The sequence below is a fragment of the Sinocyclocheilus anshuiensis genome, unplaced genomic scaffold (assembly GCF_001515605.1).
Source record: "Sinocyclocheilus anshuiensis isolate Anshui unplaced genomic scaffold, SAMN03320099.WGS_v1.1 scaffold2215, whole genome shotgun sequence".
Lineage (NCBI taxonomy): Eukaryota > Metazoa > Chordata > Actinopteri > Cypriniformes > Cyprinidae > Sinocyclocheilus > Sinocyclocheilus anshuiensis.
The window spans coordinates 453-26,857 of NW_015536640.1; the positions used below are offsets into that span (position 1 = coordinate 453).

Consider the following 26,405-nt stretch of genomic DNA (forward strand, 5'->3'; position numbering starts at 1 on the left):
TTCGCTGTCGCTCGGCCGCAAATTGCCAGTTTGCCGTGAGAAGACGGTTTGCATTGCATGCTCATTTGCTCTCAAAATACTTTGGATTTGGTTGACTGTGGATTGGCATTGTCAAGGCATTCTGCTGTGATGCAACACATGCGGTGACGTTAACATTGTGTTGTTATATAATTACTCAGCCCTACTCAGAAATTGTTTAGTGGTACGGTCAAATCAAACCAGTGAAAATGAAGATCATTTTTAGGCTCTTTGAAGAGGTGTTGTTTCTGTGTAGTGTTACTTTCCTTTGGCTTGGCTTCCGATTGACGTAATGTACTATAGTTGCGGGGATAACCAAAACATGAAAGCGCTCTGCAATTGACTATAAAAGCTGACGCTGCTCTACTGTAAGCGTTTGATCTGTGGGGTAAATGTATATCATCACCCCTTTTCTTCGTTTAATAGGCTCCGAAAGTTGCATGGGAGGCAGCACCACATTAAAGAGCTCATGGAAAGTCTGTAGTAATGGCTCTTTTGGAGGTGTGCGGAATCCCTTGGCGTGATGGGAAGGGGTTAATGGTGACCTAGATTTTGTGGCAACAGTGAGTGGCAGATGACATCACGGCTGTAATTATAGTTCAGACCCGCCCATGAGGCTGCTCACGTGATGAGGTACTTGTGTGTATGTAGTATATGTGAATGTGTGCTTCTGAGGGGAAATGGTTTGCGAGCGTGAGCATTTCAAAGTTAATGCGAAAGGCAGGAAGCCGCTTGTTTTCATTTCTAAAAATTATGCTCACGATGTAATTCGCTCTGAAATAAACCACTTGTTTTCTACTACAGATGTCACTGTGAGTTAACCGAGACTGCAGTGCACTATTGAGAAAATGGGATGTTAGAAATGGGATGTCTGTAAACTATTTTAATTAGCTGATGCATTGTCATCCCTCGCACACTTGACCTGAAAACACACACACACACACACACACACACACACACACACACACACACACACACAATCTAGCTATACTCAAAGCAAAGTTTGCGTAACATTAGGTCTGTTTTTTTCCCTGTCTATCCACCCAACCAAACATTCCAAAGTCCAGCGAGTGATCTGAAAATAATTTTGTTGTAAAATATACCACCAGTTTAGAAGCACATACTGGGACTGAGTTTAGAATAACAGGAATGCATGATTTACTCAATTGATTCTATGTTCACTGTTCTTTGTTTTGTTGTATAGCTATACTTACCTGTGCAAAACCTTTTGTTGAGCTAAACAAATTGCACAGTGTAATTGTGTTAATGTTTTTAATCGTTAACTGGGATAACCAATATGCTTTTGTTGTAAGACAAGCTAGTTTTATAACAAAATCATATAACAGACATGTATACTGTAGATTAAATTTAAAATAATTTTGTCTACTAATGTATGGTAAGCGCCACATGTTCTTGGAATTGTGTAATTCACAGGTGTTTTGGGTTAAACATGCAATGATTTTCCATTAAGGTAGTGATTTTTAAGTAAACGGTTCAACCAATTCAGTTTAACCTCAACCAATGGAAGTTAAATTGGCTAGTTGGCTTGTTTAGATGAACAGATTTTGTAAGTGTCACAAACATGCAAAAAAAACTCTTTTTAAACCGGTTTCCCAAACAGTCCTCTTTTAGCATTGTCATATAGTTGCTGTGTTGGGACGCGCAAACAAACAGAAATGTTTTGATACCGGTACAGTGTACTTTTCAGGGTATCAGCCAACAAATGGCTTGCTTATTGTTGTCTCTACATATTAAGCTGGTATAGCAGAAAATAATTTAACTTCCAAATAAATGACACACTTCAGCAGACCATGCATCCTGTTTTGCATTTTTAAATGTCAAGTGAGCTGGTGTGGGGGTGTGTGTGTGTGTGTTTGTGTGCAGAAAGAGCAGATGTGTGAGAAAGGTGTTTACATTGAACACACTGTATGCGGGATTCTTCACAAAACAGGCTAAACATGTTCAGATGATCTTTAAAAGCGACAGCTTCAACTATCCACTTTTGATCAAAGTCAGGAGGTTGAAAACTGATACAGCTACGATAAATGCTTGCAGATTCTTGTCTGTTTTTGTAAAGAAACTGCTCTGTGCTGAACCATCATACATGTGCTGAAAACTTGCAGCTGTGTGCAGATGCTTTTAAGATAATACAGTAACCAATGTAACTTGGGTAGTTAAAGGTTGAAGTGGTCACATTTGATGTTAAATGTTTGATAAAATACTCCCACAGCTTAATGTGCAGAGACAGCTATAATGAAGTCTCATACTCTAAAAACGGTAAACACTGTGACTCCTTCTCAACCAATGGTATGAATTTTGGATGGTGTGAATTTTTTGGATCTGCTCTTCTCGCCAGTGACCGATACATGCAGTGTTTGGGGAAACCTGTTTGAAAACAGGCATTAGTTTGGTGACTCTATTGGTAGACAAATTACATATTAGAGGAGAAGTTGGTTGTTATGCAATGTTAGTAAGGAGCGCATTGATTAGAGACCATTGCTTGGTAGCCTAATACATTTTTTAAAAACTACAATACTGTCTCAGTGTCTTTGAACCCAGTGCATCTCAATCTGTTGTTTCACATGTTTGCCCTTCACTTTGACTTGTGGCTTTGCATCTCCTGAGGAATGGATGACTGCACTACTGCAGTTAATGAAAAATGAATGGGATGTACAGCTGAGAACTAGTTCAATAGCGGTGTTATCTCTCTCTGTTCATCTTAACCCTGATCCCCAGTAATTTGTAATTTCTACCTTAGATCTATAGGTATATTATGTATATGTATATGAAATATATACGTGTGCGCACAGATCTGTTGAGATTTTTTAAATGTTTTTGAAAGAAGAATCTCTTTTGCTCACCATTTATTTGATCAGTGGAAACTGATTTAAAATAAAAAAAATTTAACATATTTTACAATGTAATTATTTCTGTGATCAAAGCTATATTTTCAGCATCATTACTCCAGTCTTCAGTGTCACACGATCCTTCAGAAATCATTCTAATATGCTGATTTGCTGCTCAAGAAACATTTCTGATTATTATCAGTGTTGAAAATGTTGTTCTGTTTAATATTTTTCTGGAAACTGTGATGCGATTTTCTAGGAATCTTTGAACACTTATTTGAAATAGATTTTTTGTAACAATGTAAAAAAGTCTTTACTATTGCTATTGATCAATTTAAAGCATCCTTTATTAATATTTTCTTAGTGTATACATTTCTTTAAAAAAAAAATGCATGTGTGTATACATTTTTATCTAAATTTGACCGTGCATGCATGAAAGCGAGATTGGCTGATAGCTGGAGTGCGTTTGTGCTCATTGTATTGCAACTGCATGTGAAAGAGAAGCTGAGATAAAACAGCGTATGCAATGCTGCAGTGTACTTTGTACCATTTTCAAAGAGACCCTGGCCCTTTAAGAGCAGCTACGCCTGACTTGAACATATGGGGAGCTAATCTTAGCCCTACTCCTGAGAGAAACAAGGCTGGCAACCAGCCGCTGTGCACAACTCTCTCTCTGTTACTGCTTCTTTTGTCAGTTGAACAGAATAGGGTTTTTGGGTTATTACTGGCAGATTTTTGCCCAACATAGATACATAGATTTTGCCCAACATAGAGTTCTGAGGTTTTTACATCTTTTTTTTAGTATTTCAAGGATTATTTGATCAAGGATTATTAGCCACGAGAGAATATATAGCTGAGCTAAAGTGGGTCATGGATCAGATTTCTTCCCATTTTGAAAGAGATCTACATGATGTCGTCCATCTATCTCCTTCAGCACGATTGTCTTTCAGTTATTCTCTTTCAAGCCTCCGTCTGCTATTTTCTGCTTTCCTCTCTCTTGTATCCCCCTCATCAAATTTCACCTCAGTTTTTTTCCCCTTCTCCTCCAAAACTTCTTGCACAAAGAGCACTCTTTAGGCTGTGTTATTCCTCCGTCTCATACCTCCTCCTTTCCCACCATCTTATTGAGTGATGAGGGTCGCTCCTCCCTTCCCTTCCCCCTCTTTCCTTATGTCTTTTCTGTTTTGCTTCCCCCTCACTTTCTCTCTCTCTCTCTCTCTCTCTCTCTCTCTCCCTCTTTCTCTCTGTCTGTCTTTCCCTTTCCCTTTGTGAGTATTTGTGGGGTAAAATGAGGAGGGGTATCTCAGCTGAGTGTTGCGTGCCATTTGTCAGGCAAGGCGAATTATGACAGGCTCACACAGACATTTCCATTCGACATCCTACACCTCACAAACCTACCCGCCTTGCCCTAAAGAAAGAAGCATCAGGTCAGGGGATGCTAAAAATATACACGCATAAAAAATAAAGAGGACAAGGATGGGAGGGGGATGGGAGGTCAGAGAACAATACATAGAACTAGAGAAAACAAAGACGTGGGAATTACAGATGGGAAAAAATGGAAAGGTAAGTCAAGAGAAACAGAAGTGGATGTCTTTGATATTCTCAATGACTGTCTGAGCCATTCATGATCTGCCCCAGACCTACTGCACTCACTGACCCTGAGCTCATTTGCATCGGTGTGTACGTGTGTGTGTGAGTGTGTGTGTGAGTGTGTTTGTATAATAACATGGGTATGACAAAGTCAAAGTCAAAGTCACTTTTATTGTCACATCACCACAGCACACGTGCCTTCTTGGGAAATTCTTGGGAGCGTGCTCCAGACGGTGCAGAAACAATTTACATATAAAAATACAGACCTCAACAGATGACAATGTGCAATATGCACATACATATAGTCAGTACACACAGTGTACTATTAGACATACTTACAGTTAGCACTACACATTATACACAGTATGTACATGCAGTTAGCAATACACATTTATACACAGCATGTACACATTCTACATTATGTAGACATATATACACAAAATATGCGAAGGTGCAACAGATTATACATTAACTGGATACGCAAAATGTCATGGATGTGCATTGGATGGTATCCAGTGGTAGCAGATAGATTATTGTGTTTAAATGCAGTGTGTATGTATAGTCCAGTATTGAACTGTTGGAGTTAAAGTGCAGTGTGTGGCCTACCGTATTGTGGGAGTAGGCTGTAGGGTGTATTAGTTCTGATTGTTCATTAGTCTGATAGCTTGAGGGAAAAAGCTATCCCTCAGTCGGCTAGTGCGGGATCGGATGCTGCGGAGACGTCTTCCTGAGGGCAGCAGAGAGAGCAGTCTGTGGGATGGGTGGCTGGAGTCACTGATGATCCTCCGGGCTTTCCTTATACACCGCCTGGTGTAGATGTCCTGGAGGGAGGGAAGCTCACCTCCAACAATGTGGCGGGCAGTTCGCGCGACCCTTTGCAGAGCTTTGCGGTTGCCCGCAGTGCTGTGTGTGTGTGTGTGTGTGTGTGTGTGTGTGTGTGTGTGTGTGTGTGTGTGTGTGTGTGTGTGAGTGTGTGCGTGTGCGTGTGCCCTCGCACTCGTTTCTTAGAAAGCATGCTTGAAACTCTTCCGTGGTTTAGCCTCTAGTTGGGCCCCTAGTTTAGTGCACACACGCTTTATCTGTGCATGTGAAAGTGTTTCGGATCGGGACTAAAGGTAGAGGCTTGGTAAACAAATACGGAGAATGAAAGGGAGCAGGGTATGTGAGAGAGAGATAGAAAGGGAGTGTAGATGGACTTGTTGTAATAAACAAAAAGACTGTGTTTTAAAGTAATGTTTTATTCTTGTCAATGCTGGCCAAAAAAGATCTAAACCGTATCCCTGTGGATATACAGTATACTTTGCACAAGTCTTAGGCCACTAGTATTTTCAGCAGCTACAAAATGGTTTTAAGTCAGTTATTTCTATCTTTTGCTGTAGTGTGTCAGTAGTAAATATCAGTTTACATTTCCAAATATTCATTCTGCCATTAATTGCAATAATCTAGTGAGATTTTTGTGCTCCACACAGAGATCTGATCTGATCATCATCAGTCTGTCTGGAGTCACATGAAGAAACAGAACAAACTGAGACAGACTCAATCCAGAAGCACTGTGTCTCCAAGACGCTTCAAGAAACCTCCTGCAAAGCTACAGTGCTGTTAAAAGTTAGGCACTTGTGTAAAAATGCTGTAAAATGAGGATGATGTCAAAAACAAAGTCATAAATTTATTTTCTTTATCAATTAACTTTTATTAACTAAATGAAATCAACATTTGGTATGAGCATCCTTTGCGTTTAAAGCAGCTTTTGCCCTCGGTGTACTTGCGCGTACTTTTTCAGGGTACTTTTTCTTGGAGACGTTGCCACAGTTCTTCTGGATTGAGTAAATCTCACTGGATTATTACAATTATTGGCAGAATGAATGTTTGGAAATGTAGACTGATATTTCCTACTGACACACTACAGCAAAAGATAGAAATGACCACTTTAAACCATTTTTTTAGCTGCTGGAATCTCACATGTCCCATAAGTTATTTCACTGAAATGATTGATTCCCTTTGTGTGCTGCTAATACATTCGCATGTTTCCTATGAGTGTGTTTCTTTCTGTTTTTTTGTAGGTAGTTTTGTGTAGGTGGGGGTTTGATTTTTCTCTCACTCTCTCTCTCTTTCTCTCTTTTTTTGTGGTGGGTGATTTTGAGCTGACGAGCAACAGATGAGTCACTGATGAATAGGGATAGGTATCGTTAAGGTTTTAACGGCATTGCTACTCTTACTGCTTATCTATTCGGTACTTTAACAGTATTCTTATTGGTCATTTATATATATATGACAAATAAAGAGCTGAATTAACATTGCTTTATATTCTGAAATGTAAAATAAATATTTAATTAAATGAATATAAAATATAAATTTGTGAATGCACCAGTGTGCAGGCATTTTTAGTGTTTTATACATAAGATAAGATACAGTAAGAACATGAACAAAGAAACAAAGTAAAACAAACTGACAAATACAGTACAACAAATATACAAATGAAATGAAATAAACAGTGCTTTCATTTTTCCGTGAAGGTCTACTAACATTACTGTTCAGGTAAGTAATAGCCTACAAAAGAAATCTAAAAGTAATCAAATGTAAATGAACACTGCATAGTTTTCACTGTATGTATTGATAGATTAATGCTTATTAAAGCTATAACGTTATTCAGATTAAGAGCTGTGAGTGATTTTCTCTTTGCATTTTGTTGTTTGATTAACACTGATGGGAGATCACTTTAAGACAATATATTGACACACGTCAAACTGTTCTCGTCCACTTATGACATAAACTGTGTTTAAGTAAATACTCTCCAAGCCGACAATGTCAGCGTTTTATTATCAAACATGTCCCGCAATTTAGCAACAGTATAAGACGGCATTTTACAACAATCACCGATGGAGCTGATTCTGACGTTAAGTTTGGGTTTTAGGGAGGAACGAATGCGCACCGCTGTGAAGGGAAAGAAGTTGCGCTTAAAGAAAAGCGGCTATAATCCTTAGAAGTTCAAATCGAAAATTAAATTAGCTTAAAACAGCCACAGGCCTAAAATGTAAGCAGATGTTTGAATGTTTAGTTCTCTCTTCTATCATATTTAAACAGGGCTTTAAACCCATGAGCGCGATCTCGCTTCTGAATTGCGAATGTTTGAATATTATTGCATATAAAAACAACTGGCGACTCTGTTGAGATAGAATTTGTAAGATGATGTATATACAGCAATAATAAATGTATGTGTGTTTTCTTAATTTCTCCAGTACCGATAGCAGAACCGATAACGTCAGAGCTTATCGATTCTCCAGTCTTTCATAATTTAGCCCCAGGACCGATTAAATACCGGGTTTCGGGTACCCATCCCTACTGATGAACCAAAATAAATCATCAAATGCTGTAAACACTACGGAGTTTTTCTGAGAACTTCTCAAATCTGAGAGTAAACTGTGTAAAACTGAGAGTTCTTAATCAAACATGAGTATTGTTTAGATATTGCTCATAAGGAAACCGTCGTTTAATTATTAGTGCTGTTTTGCTGAGATGTAACAATGGAAATCAAGGCCTGCTGAATCATACGGGACCTGCACCTGAAAAACGCCTTTAGTTTTGACTCATTCAGGTTTTTTAGCAGTTGATGCCAATACTGACATCTAAACAACAGAGTACTAGGCAAGAACACACTGGGCCTCATTTATCAATCTAAAGTAGAAACGAGCGCAGATCCGAGCGCACAAATCAACTTACGACAGAGTTCACATGTGATTCATGAAACATTTGTATGCCGCCAATCCCATCGAATACAAATGATCAAACCCCTAAAAATTCACACTTTTGAAGCCTTGCCTCTAGACTTAACCCAGCCACAAAGGGGGAAGTAATGTCATGAAAGAGAAATTGCCACCCGTTAACCTTATAATTGCAAACAATTACACTAATTTTTATGTTTATTAACCCCTTAACTGTCACCCCCCATTTTTTAAAATAGGCATGAAAGTGCACTTCCAAACTTAAATTGTTGTAATTTATGAACACTTTGGAATACAGACCTAAGGTTGGTCTCTTTTTAAAGAAGATTATTACAAAAGTGGAATTTTTTCAAAATATTAAAATATCAAAAAGTTATAGAAGTTTAAATGTACTGTAAAGAAAATGCACTATACTAATTTTATTTTATTTTATATATAATAAATATTTGACATAACAGGTTTTACTCTAAAATTGGTATAAAATTAAAGCCTTATGTCTAAATAAGTTATGTTCCCAATTTGAAGTTAATATGAAAAAAATTGAGGTTCCTGTGAGATTTTATTTAGGGCGTTATACCACAAACAGCCACCGGGTGCCATCCAAACTCCATTTAATTTTTTTAATGCATTTTTCTGTCACAAATGTCTAGATTTCTCTGTCAATATTACTTCTATCTCAAAATAACCGAGACTCAGACCTTTCCAATGATATGTTTTTTGTCAAGATTATAAAAAGGTTTGATTCTAAAAGACCGTAATGCATTTTGTAATATGACACTTGACTCCGCCCACTAAGGGGGAGGAGACCGCCAAAAGATTTTAAAGTACCATTTCCATGGTAACGCAATGTGTTCAAAGTTATGATGATTACTAAAATATTTGATAGAGAAAAAGGACAACAACAAAAAAAGAGCGACAAGTGTCCCACAGGTGGGACGGTGACAGTTAAGGATACCAGTAAATATAATGAAACATTTACAAACATTAAAAGCACTATATACCTAAATGCCTATTTAGTTCCCCCTCACTCCACAACAAATCCTTTAAGTAACAGTATTACAGAAAAAAGAATGAAAAACTAAGTAGCTATATAATGATATATTAAACTATAAAATAAAACACAAATTAGGCTATAGTGGCATTCATTATAAACCGCATATAAATGTCAATCTGAAATGAATTTATTTAAAGCGAAACTGGAACGGCATTGGGCTCACAAGTCTCTCGCATTTGACAAGAACCCAAATGTTTCCATTTTTGCCATGTAACATTTGGTTGCTAAACTATTATTCATTATTTAAACAAGGGTTTGTGCTTCACTCATGTTCCAATATCCACCTAAAACATCATCCTTCACATGCGCAAAAATGTTTGTTTGGGTGCTGCACACTGATTTTACAGCAGACCTTTTAAACTGAGCAGTGTAACTTTTATGATTGGTTTATTGCGTTTTAGTTTGATGATGAATGGACGAAATGTCATCTTGTGTGTGCGTGCATGAGGCGTCTGCGCAATCAGTTGGATTTAATCAAATAAAGATATAAAGAAAACAAATAAAATGCATCAAGAGTGTCAAAAACGAGCGTAGCCTATACTTGTCACACAGATTTTTTTTTCTTTTAAGAGAAAGATATTTTGTATAGCCCTATTTATTCTATTCCTTTTATATGCTTAATTTCTGATTTTCTCCGTTCACAGAAGCGCTGCAGGTGTGTGACCTCACAGTCTGTTGTTTAAGCTGCTAATTGCGCATATAAAGCTAAAGACCTGAAAGAAAAAAAGACATTCTAATCTTAACGCCCAATTTTCTGTCGTACGTTTATTTCGTAAATGAGGCCCAATGTCTAACTGAATATTTGAAGGGTTAAAGAGAGGTGGTGTGTCACGTCTGCTAAATATAATCAAATTAATGCGTATACATACTGGACAAAGATAGATCTATTAGTTCACACAAATTGGCCTGGTACAATTTAATTTGAATTAAAGCATTTACATGACATTTTAGTCCCAGTCCTACTCGATGAATGTTGTGCCTTCAAAAACAATGTCTGCCCATAGTTGTTGCAGGGGAACTGCCACAGCATGTTGCTTTGTTTAAAAGCAAATTTCAATTTCAGTTCCTGTCTAATGTTACTAGGTCAAGGGCTCTCATATCTTAAGCGTGACCTTGCATGTCTAGTATTTTAAAGTTGGTTCAGAATTCAGACGAGGCTTGTCTGATGAGTAATAACATTAGAGAAAGAGCATTTAGTTGTGACCTTGTGGTCTCACCTAAATGCCAGATCTTTCCGTGCATTACCATGGTCTTTCTGAGACCTGTCGAGTTTCACATCCCCCGTCTCTCTTGCTTTTGGATTGATGATCAGCTGTCTTGTGACACTGTGGATGTTTGTGGCTCGCTTGGTTAAGATTTCTCACATTTTAAAAGACACAAGACATCTCAGGCATTTACTCTAATGCAGAAGCTCTTGTACATACTAGAGAAGAATCAGGATTTTCCTGTATGGTTCGGTAGAGCTGATTATATGGGCAAGGTATGTATTGTTTTTGTCTTTCAATATTAGCTAGTGTCACATCTCTCACTGAAGGGACAAGAAAGGTATAGTTCAACCAAAAATGATGTCATTATTTACTCGTATTGTTCCAAAACTTTATATTTAAGCTTTTTTTCATACAAAGAGAGTCCAATGCTGTTTCACAGAAGAGAAAAAGTCGGCACGAGGTTGAACTATCTTTTGGGTGTACTATCCCTTTAAATGTGTGTATGCTTTAAAATGTGTGTCTAGTCACCTGATTTATGTGTCTCAGAGCACGTGGTGTCAATTGTACATTGTTCATCAGTAGTGGCATAAATCGTTCGCCAGAGCCGTAACAAAAGAGCGCTGGTTGTAATGTTGCTATGTAATCAGTGTTATGTCAGCTCCGCATTGCTGCATATTTTGATAGCTGCATACTCTAGTTTTGCTCCTCTCAGCTTTGATGCGCTGTAACATGCAATAGGAAGGGCGAGGTAACTACAGGGCACAAGAACTGCTGCGTCACGCTGAGACTAGCGAGGGAGTACGCTTAGACGGCCGTGAATGAGCGTTCCTATGCGCGTAAGAGGAGGCACATCTACAGTATGTGTTATGACACATCTGCCCAGCCCTCTATCGCTGTTGAATGATGCAACAGCGACGTCATAACGGTTCCCGCTCTCCGTTATCTCTCTCTCTCTCATTCACTCGCTTCTCCTCTGCCGGTGACAATGCACTTTACCTCTCCGCTCGGGCTTGGGTTCTGTGTGTGTTTGTCCGTGGGGTTGCCTTGCCTTCACTGTGTTGACGGTGGCGATCCAACTAGCGGGACTCAACAGAGAGAGTGAGCGGGAGAGAAAGACACTGATCAGAAGGAAAGATGACAAGACGAGAGAGTCGCGAACGTGGCAAGAGGTTATGCGGGTTAATCCAAATTGCGTGTAGTCTGCATCCGCATTTTCATAATGCGAAAGCGATTCTACCGAGGGGCTTTCCGGGCGACTATCAAAGACGATTGCCGTGTTTTTCTCTCCTACTGAACAGAACAAGTACAAAAATCAGCTCATGGAGGAAAGGGAGAGATAGAGATAGACAAGATGCAGAGTGCGAGAGACCCAGCGGAGAAGCTTCAGAGTTCGCAGAGATGCGTTAGCATGAAGCGAAGTGTTTAGGCAGGAAAGAAAGTGCAACAGTGGCTCAGAAAAGGGAAGAAGAACTGCGAGACTGATAGAAAATGTGTCCTTCACACCGAACACTCACTTACCATCATGCTTTCTATATTCTACCCTGGACTCCCTCACGCGAACATCGCCTCTTCAAAAGTACCTCGTCGCCCTTCCTCACTTCCGAACAGAACAAGCACCATCGATGAGTCAAACTAGATAACCAGCAGCACAATTCAGCATAAACGCATGTGTTGTTTGTTGTCTTTTCCCTCAAAACTTCATGCTTCCTATGTCTCTGCGGTTCCCGTTAACCTCGCTGTACCTTGTGGTTGCTTCTGACAGTCGCTGTGCTTTCCTCCTCACATCCTGTGTTTCTTGGCTTCGAGACTCTTTTGCTGCTGCTTGACTCTTATATCTGCGGTCTCTATAAGTGCAGCCATGTATATGCTTCGTATATGTTGCCATTTTTACACATTTTTTTTTTCTCTCACGAGTTTGGTTTGACAGCAGCACTCGTGTATGTGAGCATCTCCTGCCAGCCATCATCTGTTTGAAATCAACGTTAAAGTGCACAATAATAAACGTTTCGAACAAACTGTGAAGCGTCGAGGAACGCAGGAGTAAATGTATCGATTTTCCTTTCCTTGTTTGTTTTTTTGTGCCATTCTTAGTCATCAGTCTGCCATTTAGTGTTTGAGTAGATGTCTGCATTTAACTGCTGCAGCCTCCATCTTATGGAGCCTCTTAGAATTCACAGCCCAGACCGAACAACACAAAACGACAACAGAACACCTCTATGAGAACAAATAACTGCTCATTTTCGTTTTGCATGCACATAAGCCATAGATCTGTTCAGCCGGTCCTTTAATTAGCGCAGTAGCCAGCCAGTCTGCCACTTGCGCTCTCTCTCTCTCTTTACGCTTTGCAGCGGCTGTATTTCTTGCACGCTCCACCATTCCATCGTACGTGCCCAGTGTGACTCAGATAATGGCCTCTCTCACTCTGCACACACAGAAAAGAGATGGGGGAGGAGGAAAATTAAGGGAGGGAGAAAATGAGTAAGGGAGGGAGGGAGTGAGCGAACGAACAAACGATAGAGAGAGAGAGGTGGGGGCTGTAAGGCAAAGCAGACGGCAAATGCAAAAAGCAGAAAGAAAAAGGAGAATATAGAAAAAGGGAAGGGAGGAGCAGAGAGACATAATGAGAGAGGGAGAAAGAGAGAAAGGACAGTGGCGATAGGAAGAGAATCAGAGCGAGTGTGTGTGCTTGGGGGAGGTGTGTATGACAGAGTGTGTGCGTGAGTGTGTGTGCGTGAGTGTGCCGCACTGCCTGGCTGACTGAGAAGAGAGGGAGAGAAAGAAAGAAAGAAAGAAAGAAAGAAAGACTGAAAGAAAAGAAAGAAACCCGTAGTGGATTTCCACCGGCTGGCTTCTTCTTTTTTTTTTTTCTTTTGGCACTGTCGCAAAAGTCGTATTCCATGCCCTTTCTTGTCCACGTTTCCCACCTTTGTCTCTCCAGCAACGTTATTGGGACAGCTAGACCACTGTGAGTAGACGACGATCTGTTTGGTTCTCTCTATATATATGCTTGAGCTTTGTATTTTCATCATGATAGACACAGGAGCACAGGGGGTGTAGTGCTTCTTACCGTGTTCAGCTGTCGTCTACTACATTTTAAACCTCATCTGCAGTCTCTCGTGTTTTTCTTTTTCTTCTTTTTTTTTGCTTTGTGCTGTCAAACTTTGAGACAGTTGTTAATTACATGTAACACTGTACAAGCAGCATACGATCTAAGTTTAAAGGGCACCTCATACTTCTGAGTAAAACCGGTTTTACAGTCTCTTCTGGTTGGGCGTGTTAATGTTTTGGTAGTAGTTGTAGCTGTGACCAAGAAGAGGGAGAGAGAGTTTTGGCAGCACTGAAAGTCCTGGCATGCCTCAGATAATTGCCTAAGCACGTGCTTTCTGCTGTCAGACAGGTGTGTGTTTGCAGGTGTAAGGCATATATATATCTGTGTCACTGATCCAAAGAATCTGATGCACATCTTGCACGGCGCATGTAATAAATCAAGTCTCTGATGTTTGAAATACAAACTATCTAGTCCTTTTTTGCGTGTAAGTGCATTCTTGTGGTGGCACTAAGACTATATTGTGAAAGTTTTCTGCGTGACTGTGTTCATTGCATCACTGAAGAGAGGAAAAAGAGCCTGTTGTAACAATTGTGTGGTTCAGCTTTTTTGAAGAGTTGGAGTGTGACCAGTGTTGGCAAGTGGGGTACTAACTCACGCTCCACGTCTGACACGTGTTTTTGAAACACACACACACACACACACACACACACACACACACACAGTCTGCTCAGTGGCTGGCACACAGCCCCATGGGGGTCTGACCAGACACCATCACAGAAGTGTCTGAACAACTTGCCCATTAGTATAACCCATCAAAAGAACTGTCACAATGAAGGCACAATAAGAGAGATTTGTACATTTAGTTACGGAGCTGTTAGGTGAACTCTTGAACATGCAAGTCTTGTTTCAGCAGTCTAAATTATTTAATTGTATTCAAAAAAGTTCAAGTACTGTAGATGCTTTTACAGAATTACCCAATAGACAGTTGCATGTGTTAGTTTTAAATGGGTGATTAATTTCATTGAGCTGGCGTGATAAAACCACAAGGTCCTCTTTTCTAAGATATGCCTTCATCGTAGACAAAACACTCTGTATTTGTCATCTGTGCAGCAAACATGTTTTTATTGCATCCACTTCTTCACATATAAGAGCACTGAACACACACACACACACACACACACACACACAGTCTGCTCAGTGGCTGGCACACAGCCCCATGGGGGTCTGACCAGACACCATCACAGAAGTGTCTGAACAACTTGCCCATTAGTATAACCCATCAAAAGAACTGTCACAATGAAGGCACAATAAGAGAGATTTGTACATTTAGTTACGGAGCTGTTAGGTGAACTCTTGAACATGCAAGTCTTGTTTCAGCAGTCTAAATTATTTAATTGTATTCAAAAAAGTTCAAGTACTGTAGATGCTTTTACAGAATTACCCAATAGACAGTTGCATGTGTTAGTTTTAAATGGGTGATTAATTTCATTGAGCTGGCGTGATAAAACCACAAGGTCCTCTTTTCTAAGATATGCCTTCATCGTAGACAAAACACTCTGTATTTGTCATCTGTGCAGCAAACATGTTTTTATTGCATCCACTTCTTCACATATAAGAGCACTGAAAGTATTATACACATCATTCACTTTGTCAATGATGATCAAATCATCAATCTGTGATATGGTCTCTTTTAGAGATACATTATGACCTAAAAGTGCCAGGAAGATGTTGTTGTAGATATTGCCCTTTCACACTTATCTGGAACCAGTTCACAGTTTCCACAACATTCATTTAACCCTTTACAGAAAAAAAGCACAATAGAGTGTTCAGAGACCAGCGGAGAGGATATTTGAAAACCAAGAACCAGGAAGAGGTTCTCAGTATGTTGACTTGGGCATTACCAGTTGTATTATAATTGTAAATATGGTTTGTATTTGCATGAGACAGTTGAACATGATGCAGTCCTGTTCTGTCTCCATTGTGCCCTTGAAAAATGTACAGGTAGGCTCAGGTTGTTTTAGTCAGAATATTCCTGGAGTTAGTGTATGTACATAATTTGGGCATATATTATGCTCAATGTCATAGTTTAAATTTGACAATAGACAACACTGCAATAACCAGTGGTCATTGTATGTTGTCTTTGCGGAATGTGTTTTCTTGAGAGCAGAGAGGAAAGACAGAGAGGGAGCAGGAGAAGAACATAAGAAGACCCAGGGATCTCCATGGAGCAACGTATTATGTAGTCTTTTCTCAAATCAGGCAGCAACCTTACAGAGAATACCGAGATGAGTCAGTCCAACAGGTCAGGGTATGTTGTTTAGTTTAAAGAGGTCCATGGTTATGTCGCAATTCCTAAACAAAATACTATGATCTTTGTTTGAATTAGACTGCAATTGATATATTAAAATAGTGTTTGCCCAATATTTCTGTATGATGTAATAAATGCATCACAGCTACAAATGGTTTACAAAGATAGAGTGTTGAATCGTATGCATGGACTCAAAACATATATGAACTGTTAGTTTGCTGAAACATTGTCAAGTAACTTATGTGTTTGCTCTTCCACAGACTGTTTCTGTGGTGGGTTCAGTGGATGGCCCCAGAGGAAGAGGCCAGATGGAAATTGGGTCCCATGACCGCCTGGATGAAGGCGTGTTAAACCAGGACCTGTCTAATGGGCTTAGCAAACATGCAGCAAATGAAGAAAATATCTGTGATGAAGAAGTCAGAACCGTGGCCAGGGAGCAACACCAGCACAACTACCACGAGGGAGCTGGATGTATTTCCCAGACACCAGGCTGGGTCCCTGAGCATGCTGGGAAGTCAAATCCTGAATCTCAACAGGGTGCTTGGAGTGGCCAAAATGCCAGTACACCAGTGAATGATGTGGATATGGAGGATGCACGAACCCTGGTGGCCTTTTCTGCTACTGTTGGCTCACTGCCACCTTTCACCAACCGTCAAACTTGTCAGACGCCTACAGCTCAGCTGTACAAAAGGTTCAATCAGGAAATGTCTAATGGAGGTGAGGAGGCCAGACAGAAAGGTGTGGATGGTGAGATGTACCCCCCTGAAGATCTAAACACTCTTCAGGCAGCACTGAGCAAGGCCCGTCATGGCCACAAACCACCTAACTGTGATTGTGATGGCCCAGACTGCCCTGACTACCTGGAGTGGCTGGAGAAGCAAATCAAACTGGTGGCTAACTCCCAGGATAAAGGTTCCTGTAAGATTTCGGGTGCTCTTCCACAGCCACATACACAGCATCGTCATGCCCAATCCCAGCCTCAACAATGTGGAGGTAACCCCTCATTTGTGCAAGACACAAATCCACATCCCCATGTTAAACAGCCTTCTGCTCCTAGACCCTTTGGCCCACTAGCACCTATTCCCTGCTCCCCGAGTGTTCTGTCCATAGCCAAGGAAAGAAATGTTAGCTTGCAAACAGCAATTGCAATTGAGGCTCTAACCCAGTTGTCTGCCACTGACCCACAAACTGTTGTTCCTCCAGGCGCGTCTTCACCTGCAATTCACCATCAGCATCTGCCAACCTCCTACCCGCAGAGTATGCCACAAGTGGTCTCTTCATCACCTGGTCCTCTTTTGTCCTCCTCTGCTATGCCACAGTCCATCCCTCTAGGACATTATCCTCAAAAGGAGCTGTCATGGGATCAGCAGAGACCTCAGTCTCAGGGGGAGGCCCCTGCACCAAACATTTTGTCTAGCCCATCTCACTATGCTTCCACATACCCATCCTCCAAGTCCCCATTTGCAAGCGTACACCCGTCGAGCCCCAATCTCCGACCCCAGCAGTGGAACCAGGGCACAGCTGGAAGCTGCGAGAAAAGCTCCCCTCGGAACCCATGGATGATGGTGAACACTGATTCCCAGCCTCGTTTTGTAAACCCATCCCAAGGCGGTAGCGACCCAATGTCCGAGCTAAAGCAGCTCCTCGGAGTCACCGGCGCAAAGTATACCAACTCAGCCTTCAATTTCTCACTCCCTCACCCCAGCTTGCAGGATGGTCGTAAGGGCAGCCTTACTGGGATGCCAGACATCAAGCAGGAGGTGGATGCAAAGGAGTACCTGGGCTCAGGGTGTGCAGTCGTGGGCCAGGAGGGGTTGGTAAATGGCCAGCAGCAGGTCCAGGGTCAGCAGTTTTCCCCCACCATTAGGCACTCAACTCAGGCAGCACTACAGCAGCACCTTCATTATAAACGTAACCTCTTCTCTAATTCCCCTGCCTTCAATCCGCTAGCCCCCATGGCTTGTCAGAACCTTCGTAAGTGGTGGCCACAGACTATGCCAGAGGGTCCTGTAACCATCAAACAGGAGCACAAAGAACCCAAAAAGAAAAAGAGCGCTCAGAGTTCTCCTCTTCTCAAGCAGCCAGTGGGTGGGCTCTTTGGTCCACTGGGCACACCTCTTCCAAAACCCAAACAGATTGTTATCAAGAAGCATAAACAGAAAGCTTCCCAACCATCTTTCCTCCCACAGAACCAGATTTTAGTATCAAAACCTCCCCTCGTTTCCCCAGGATGTGCACCATTCTTATCTCAGCTTGCTCCATCTCTACTAGGCATGGAAGCTGGGCTTCCCCCCTCTCAGGTGGCTGAGAGCCACCCAGCTCCAGCTCAATCTCAGGAATCCATTTTGAATAGCAGTAGTGCACCTATCTCTGAAAATGCTCTTTCTTCTTTTACCCCCGTGTCAGTCCCAGCACTATCCACCCAGAAGGTGACAGCTTGCTCAGGCCCAACTGGGTTAAATGATAGCATCCCAACAACCAGTATCCCACCTCAAACCTCTACAACACAGCAGACTCCTTCTCTGGCTGGCCTCAGTAACCTAGATCCAAAATTCGAAGAGCTTATTCGCCAGTTTGAGGAGGAGTTTGGGGACACCATTTCCTCAGCTTCTGCAGCAGAGACCCCAGAGAATGGCCCTGCTCAGCCAGTGGTGACAGAGTCACAACCAAACTCAGGACAAACCAGACCCGAGTCACCATCCCCAAAGCAGCCAAATAACTGTCCTCCTTTTCCCACAAATTATTCTGAGCCCATGGATGAAGGTCAAAAGGACATTGCTGAAAGACTGAACGAAAAAACGCCATGGCCATCTGAGGAGCTCTGTACTATCAAACAGGAAAGTGAGGAATGTGAGGTAGACGTGAAACCTTCTGGGCAGCCCCTGTCTGTAGCTCAGGATGCATTTCTGGAGCAACAGCACCCCTTCATCACACCTTTCTCCCCTCCGGCTAAACGTATAAAGATTGAGTCATCTGGTGGCGTGACAGTGGTCTCCACAACTGCATGCTTGTCTGCAGACAGAGAGAGGGCCGATTTGAATACTCCCACCAAGGATATCTTTCCCTCCTCCCCTTCACTTAAAGGTTTTCTTGAGTCACCATTGCGCTACTTGGACACTCCCACCAAGAACCTGCTGGATACACCTGGGAAAGATACCCAACCTGAGTTTCCCACCTGTGACTGTGTAGGTAAGTGAGAGAATTCGATCCAGCAAAATATACTGGAGGGCAAGATCACTCGTAGTCTCAAACAGAATATAAAAGCACAAAAAACTGTAACATTTAAAATTTTGTGACAGTATAGTACATCACACCACCCCACATCCCCTCACATTCTACTCATCATGAGAACATGAGACCCACTTAGCTAACTCACCTAGCATTTTTCAATGCAATTTGGTTTTTTTTAATGAATTTTTGGCATTTTGCCAAACAGTGGAATTCGCCGGGAAAAGTGGGATTCGAACCCATAACACAATGGCATTATATGTCGGCGCACTGCCCACTAGGCTATCGCCGCCGACAACACAATTTGTTTAATATTTTAATGTTAAATAATGTTTAATATAGTTTCGCTTTATTACAATATAGACTAAATTGATCATCAGAGTTCCCTTCAGGAAGCACCAAGTGTTTCTCTTTCAACATATAATTTCTGCATCAGCACATTTCTCAGGGTAGTGTTGGGCCATGTCTGAGAATGCACGCTCTATCAGGGGCCCATGCATTGCATTGCAGTCTGTTCTCTGTGCCTCTTGCAGAGGAACAATAGATTTGAAGAAAGGAGCCCATTGTAATTCTTTGGGCCAGTGCAGTGCACTGCCTTCTGTCTATGTTCAGACTGTCGGTACAGTGAGTACAGCTAGTTTCTGCAAAGGAGGCATTCACAATGAAGAGAGTCTGCTCATATATCATATGATATACTGTGGTCAGATATCAAAGAAGGGAGGGAATAGGGAGGACAGGGTGAGAAGAAATGGACCGCAACCTCTCAGCTTGGGCCTCGTATCTCTTATTGTGTCACTTCAGAGGTTTTGGTTAAGTGTGTGAAATTCGTATTATACATGTGATATATAAATATCAATATTCTTTGGCATAATTTAAGAAAGTGTGTATTTAAGGTAGGGCTGGACAATAATTCAATATCAATATGTATCGCGATGTAATTTTTTTCAATAACGGTGATATTATTTTTAAACACATTTCCGATATTTCGATATTTCAAAAAACATTTTCGTAAACTGAAAAAAAACATTTATCTGAAATAAAAATCTTTTGTAACATTATACACTATAACATTAAGTATAATTTTTATAAATTTTTTGGGAAAGAAATTATAGAAATGAATAATTTTATTTAGCAAGGATGCTTAAAATTGATCAAAAGTGATGATAAAGGCATTTATAATGTTACAAAAGATTTTTATTTCAGATAAATAGTGTTCATATCGATATCGGAATTATATCGTATCGACCGAAATTAAGAAATATATCGTGATATAAATTTTGGCCATATCGTCCAGCCCTAATTTAAGGATAGTAAACTATGCCTGAACACTTGTTGAAGACTGACTTTTGCTAAGAGCAAAGGACAATAGAAGGAAGGTTTCCATAGTGAATCCTTATAGCACTCTGTCAACACCACAGGGAACACCCAGTGTAATTTGATACTTACAATCACACTCAAACCTGCCCCTAATGTAATACCTTCAGTAGTCTTTATATTGATTCTGCCATGTTAGAATATTTTTAGAATATATTTTCTCTCTTTTCTGTCATACTTTTTGCTTCTCTATGTAAAGCACTCAATTTTTCCCATGCTGTTAGCTATTCTTACATCTATTGTTGGTGTTTTACCCTGCTGAGTAAGCAGCCACTAGGTGTTTTTCTTCTCACAAACACTTTTTTTGTAAGACTTACATAGGACGTTCCCACAAATCATTTCCTGACTTTAGTCACGCCTTTATCCCTTCATACACCCTGAGTGGAATGTGACCTTAGATTGCCTCTTTCCCAGACAAGCTCTCTGTCCCATTCTCTCTTGCTCACCCACACACGACTGACTCATACTATCGTTCTAATGGCATTACAGATTAGCGGTCTAAACAGTTAATATCATTTGGATTATTAGCCTTTATTGTACAAGAGCGTGTCCATGCTTTAACCTGCTTTCACTCTCTTTCTCCCATAGATCAAGTCCTAGAAAAGGACGAGGGTCCATATTACAATCATTTGGGATCTGGGCGAGACATTGCTTCGGTCAGACAACTGATGGAAGAGAGGTGAGAGGCACCCGTCAGATGTCTGAATTATTATTGGTTTGGATATTATTCCATAATGTCACCTTCTTCACAGCTCTTGATGTAGGCAAACACAGCCTGCAGGGCCATGTGGGATCCTACTTTAAAATCAAGATTTGGTAACACTTTATTTTGATGGTCCCTTTTGACCATTCTGTTGCCAAGAAATAACTTTGCACCTACGTCAACAAACTCTCATTAGAGTATTAGTAGACTGTCTGATTAATATCTGCTAACTCTTTATTGTGATGGTGTCCCAACAGACATTCTACAGACTATAAGTAACTTTGCAAGTACATGTCAACTTATTCTACCCCTAACCCTACCAGTCTACTAATACTCTTACTAACATTCTAATGAGAGTTAGTAGATATAGGTGCAACGTTAGTTATAGACAACTGAATGTGTTAAAGGGACCATTAAAATAAAGTGAAACCCAAGATTTTATTAAGCCAGACAGGAAAATCACAAAAACTAAATGAAAAAACAAAGTGTGTTCCTATTGGATTCTTTCTTGATCTACTATTAGAACAGTATAATTAGCTGGAGAAACTATTTTTAGAAGGTTGCATTTAAAGGTCAGCTTGCTTTTTCTGCAGCAGTCACATTTCTGTCTTGCCTTTTTTGTTTTTAGTAACATGTTACCAAATAAGTAACTGGAAGAAGAATATTCTTAGGCCCCGTCCACACGGAGAAGCGTTTAGCTGTATACACATACATTTTGTATCATATAGGCATTTCGTCCACACGGATCCGGCGTTGTGGGAGAGTGAAACCGATATTTTTTGAAACCGGGTCCCAGAGTGGATAAATCTGATAACGCTGCCCTTACGTTTTCGTGTGGACAGCGAATCCGTATATTTTCTGAAACGATGACGTCATCAGCCCACGTCTCGCCCCTAGTCAGACACCGCTACGTCACGTAGCAGCAACAAAAACATGAACCAACACTGAACGATTGTCTTTTTATTAAGTAACATTAACACAGATTAATAAATGTATTGTTCCATGTTCGTTTGTATACCGCGCGCAAGGTTTATGCGCATAGTCCAAGTCTTCTTCTCCGTTTTTAGTGTATCTCTGTGGCAGAATTACAGCGCCACATACTGGTCTGGCATGTATACTACATCGTTTTGTGTCGGTTTTGTGGTTTCGTGTGGATGCAGATATTTCTTGAGACGAGGAGAAAAAAAAGATCGGATAGGGAAAGCTCTGGCTTCGTGTGGACGTAGCCTTATACACAATGAGTATGAGTATGAGTAACAATCGGACAAACTCAAGTGAAAATCCATTTATTGATAAAACTATATTTTCTACTGTTTGAAACATAGTTTTAAACTTCAAAAACCACAGAGGACTACTACTACCCCCACGTCATTTTGCTTTAAGAGTTCCCTAGTGACCCTGTCATTGTTCTGCGAGAGTTGTTTGGAAGCTCTGGTAGTTGGATCCTGGCAACAGATTCTTAACCAGCTGAGGATAAGCATCTCTCTTTTCTGCCATTTGCTCTCCCTTCACCCCCTCCTCCCACCTTCCTTCTCTATGATCTTGTCCCCAGGGAATTCCTGACCCAGAATCCAACAGGAGTAACAGGAAATATAGGCATCAGCAGATCCACACAGGGGAGAGACAGGGAGACAGACAGACAATGAATAACAGGGCAAGAGATAAAGAATTTAGAGGAAATTAAAGAAGTAGGAGGTGAAGTGACAAAAAGGGTGGGGTATATATTAAAAATGTAAGCAATGAGTATCCTGTAGGTTTTTTATTCGGATACACAAGTGTTGTCATGCAGGATGTATTTGTGACCATGGACCACAAAAGGGTCAAGTTTGAATAAATAAGCTTTCCATTGATGTATGGTCTGTTAGGATAGGGCAATATTTGGCTGAGATACAACTATTTGAAAATCTGGAATCTGAGGGTGCAAAAAAATCTAAATAAAATTGAGAAAAGTTGTCCAAATGAAGTCCTTAGCAATGCATATTAATAAATCAAAAATTAAGTTTGATATATTTACGGTAGGAAATTATTAAATATCTTCATGGAACACGATCTTTACTTAATATCCTAATGATTTTTGGCATAAAAGAAAAATTGATAATTTTGACCCATACAATGTATTGTTGGCTATTGCTACAAATATACCCCAGCGACTTAAGTCTGATTTTGTGCTCTAGGGTCACATTTGTTAAAAACGTATATGCAGTAAATCAAGTTAATTTACTGTATGTGAGAATACTTGACACATTCGCTGTGGTCTGAAAACTTTATTTACTAATACTTGAATGGTCCTGTAGAGGAATATGAAAAGCTCCACATGGTTTTGACTTTGTTGACCCATTTGGATAGAGTATCTCCACCTTTGCTGACCTCTGGTACACTTGTCCACTCTCGTTGCTTTATTTGAGAGCTGATTGAGGGCATAGTAGCTGTATTTCTATAGCCCGAGCCATCTCCTCTGAGATAAGGGGGAGCTGGTGGGTAGAGGAAGAACCTTCGCTTTGTTTGTCCGTCAGACAGTGACTATAGCCTCCTTAAGCCTAAGCCTGACCCTTTTGTGGCCTTTGACCTCATAGCCCACCTCTGTGGATCTTTGAAGCTTCTCTTTCTAGACTGTGTAGTTACAACTGAACAGTATTTATATTTAGCACATACTGCTGTCATGCTCATGCACTGAGAATTTCATTTGAGGAGACAAGCAATTGTTGACTGAGAACATGAACGATCATATACACAGTGTTGGAAGGTTATTTTGAAATTGTAAGATTACAAGTACCCTTATAATAGTGTAACTATTTCAGTTACTTTGTGTCTCATATTTTAGAGCAGTCAATGCAATTTGGGAAAGGAATCAATCAAATCTGTATGTCTGTGGAAAATATTCAGATGTAACTCCTTTGTAATCGTTAACATTTTCATAACTAACTGTAATTACTGTTAATTACACATTTTTTTCTCAGTAACTGTAACAGATTACAGTTGCACTTATTTTAATTAAATAAAATGTATTTAATTAAATTACGTAATTCCGTTAACTAGTTACTCCCCAACTTGTGTGTAAACTTCAGGGCTGAGTATCACAAACTGCTTCAGTGTATTACATGCAGAACTGTTCAATACATTGATGTATCATAATTTCATAATTTCTGAAAGTTTACCAAACTCGAACTGCTTAAATCCTTGATTTGATTTCTACATGCATGCAACCAAATCTGTACTAAGCATGAAGTGACTTAAATGTGTCTTCATTAAAGGCACAATATGTAATTTTCGCCGCTAGAGGGCACGTATTCAAAATAAAAAAAGAGACAAAGGTGTAATTTGATGAGGCAGTGACTGAGTGTGGAATCATGGGAGTTGTGGTCTCCATCTCCACAGCCGATGCAATCCGACGGGACTCGGGCAGAAATCATGTTCATGGATGACCTGATGATTTATTAACGTAGTAGAATGAAGCAGGGTGCGACTGAAAGCCGTCGAAGCGAAACGAGGCGCTGAATGAGCGTGACACACGGCTCGAAAGCAGCGGAGCTTTTATTATGCCACAGTCGAGCGCTTCCGCTGCTTCCGGTCGTGCGTATGTGGGGTAAAGCAGCGGAGCTTTTATTATGCCACAGTCGAGCGCTTCCGCTGCTTCCGGTCGTGCGTATGTGGGGTAAAGCAGCGGAGCTTTTATTATGCCACAGTCGAGCGCTTCCGCTGCTTCCGGTCGTGCGTATGTGGGGTAAAGCAGCGGTGTTTTATCATACTAGATACGTTTGAAAGTGCTGTTATAATGCTACTCTGTGCGGTCGTCACCGGTCTATTAAAACGCACAACATATTAAAGCGTCTTTGGTGTTTCCATGTTTTCTACAAAACCGGAAATCGAGGGGTTATGACGTCATTAGCAGGTGACACGATGACACTATGGACACGCTCCGTGTCACTAGTTAAAATTGCTAATTTCTCTGGATTTAAACATTCTTCGAAACATTTGGGATAATGTAAGTACACAAGTCAGCAAAATATATAACACTGTTCTAGTGGTTTTTGGATATTTTAATTAAAAAATCTTACATATTGTGCCTTTAAGATTGAGGTGGGCTGTTGTTTTCAAACTGTAATTGGAGTTTGTCACTCAACATCTGTGCCCTCGTTATGGCAGGTATGGGGAGAAGGGCGAAGCCATTCGTATTGAGAGGGTGACTTACACAGGGAAAGAAGGAAAGAGCTCTCAGGGATGTCCTATCGCTAAGTGGGTAAGTGTGCAAAATAAAATATTTCTAAAAGCATTGGGTTACCTGAATGATTGGATGACGGGCTTAAGGACTTTCTGTATAATTAGGCTGGTTTGGGGTTCACCTGAGCCAAGTGGGCATGTTTCTTAACTGTTTTTAACTTACAATACAGCAGTCAAAGTAGTCCCTCTGAATGATTACTTAACATTGTGATTTCTGCTTTGCTGCTGTAAACACACCTACAGCTCAACATCTATAATATGCCTTTATCATTACTGACTGTCTGTCTCTCTGTAGGTGATTCGTCGCAGCAGTGAGAAGGAGAAATTGTTATGCGTTGTGAAGCAACGGCCTGGGCACCACTGTGCCAATACTGTTATTGTTGTTGTCATCCTGTGCTGGGAAGGCGTGCCCCATGCTCTGGGAGATAAACTCTACAGAGAAATAACAGAAACCCTCATCAAATACGGCAACTCCACCAGCCGTCGCTGTGGACTCAATGATGAGTGAGTTTCGAACACAACTGATGTGTCGATGACTGTAATGTTGGACTTAATGTGGGTCTGATATACACTACCGGTCAAAAGTTTGGGATCAGTAAGACTTGTAATGTTTTTTAAAGAAGTCCCTTCTGCTCATCAAGGCTGCATTTATTTGATCAAAAATACAGAAAAAAACAGTAATCTTGCAAAATGTTATTACAATATAAAATAATGGTTCCTATTTTAATATCCTTTAAAATATAATTTATTTCTGTGATGCAAAGCTGAATTTCCATCATCATTACTCCAGTATAAAGTGTCACATGATCTTCAGAAATCATTCTAATATGCTGATTTATTATTAGAATTATCAACAGTTGTGCTGCACAATATTTTTTTTGGAAACTGTGATACTTTTTTCAGGATTCTTTGATGAATAAAAAGTTAAAAAGAACAGCGTTTATTCAAAATATAAATCTTTTCTAACAATATAAACCTTTGCTATCATTTCTTAACAATTTAACACATCCTTGCTGAATAAAAGTTTTAATTTCTAATTTTAATTTAATTTAAAAAACTTTTGAACTGTAGTGTATATTGTTAGAAAAGA

General features: G+C 40.4%; 1 protein-coding gene across 2 annotated transcripts in view; it reads left to right on the forward strand.

Moving 5' to 3' along the window:
- Positions 1–224: 224 nt before the first annotated feature.
- LOC107654213 (methylcytosine dioxygenase TET3-like) overlaps positions 225–26,405 on the forward strand; it is a 36,204-nt gene continuing 10,023 nt past the window's right edge. Inside the window, exons 1-5 of one of the 2 annotated variants that reach the window (XM_016441203.1) lie at positions 225–651; positions 16,053–18,981; positions 20,983–21,073; positions 25,241–25,334; positions 25,611–25,819. In XM_016441203.1, coding sequence (XP_016296689.1) covers positions 16,101–18,981; positions 20,983–21,073; positions 25,241–25,334; positions 25,611–25,819 — 3,275 coding nt within the window. In that variant the 5' untranslated portion in view covers positions 225–651; positions 16,053–16,100. Of the gene's footprint in view, positions 652–12,541; positions 13,401–16,052; positions 18,982–20,982; positions 21,074–25,240; positions 25,335–25,610; positions 25,820–26,405 lie in introns of those variants that run through there. The other variant, XM_016441194.1, reaches the window with a different exon arrangement.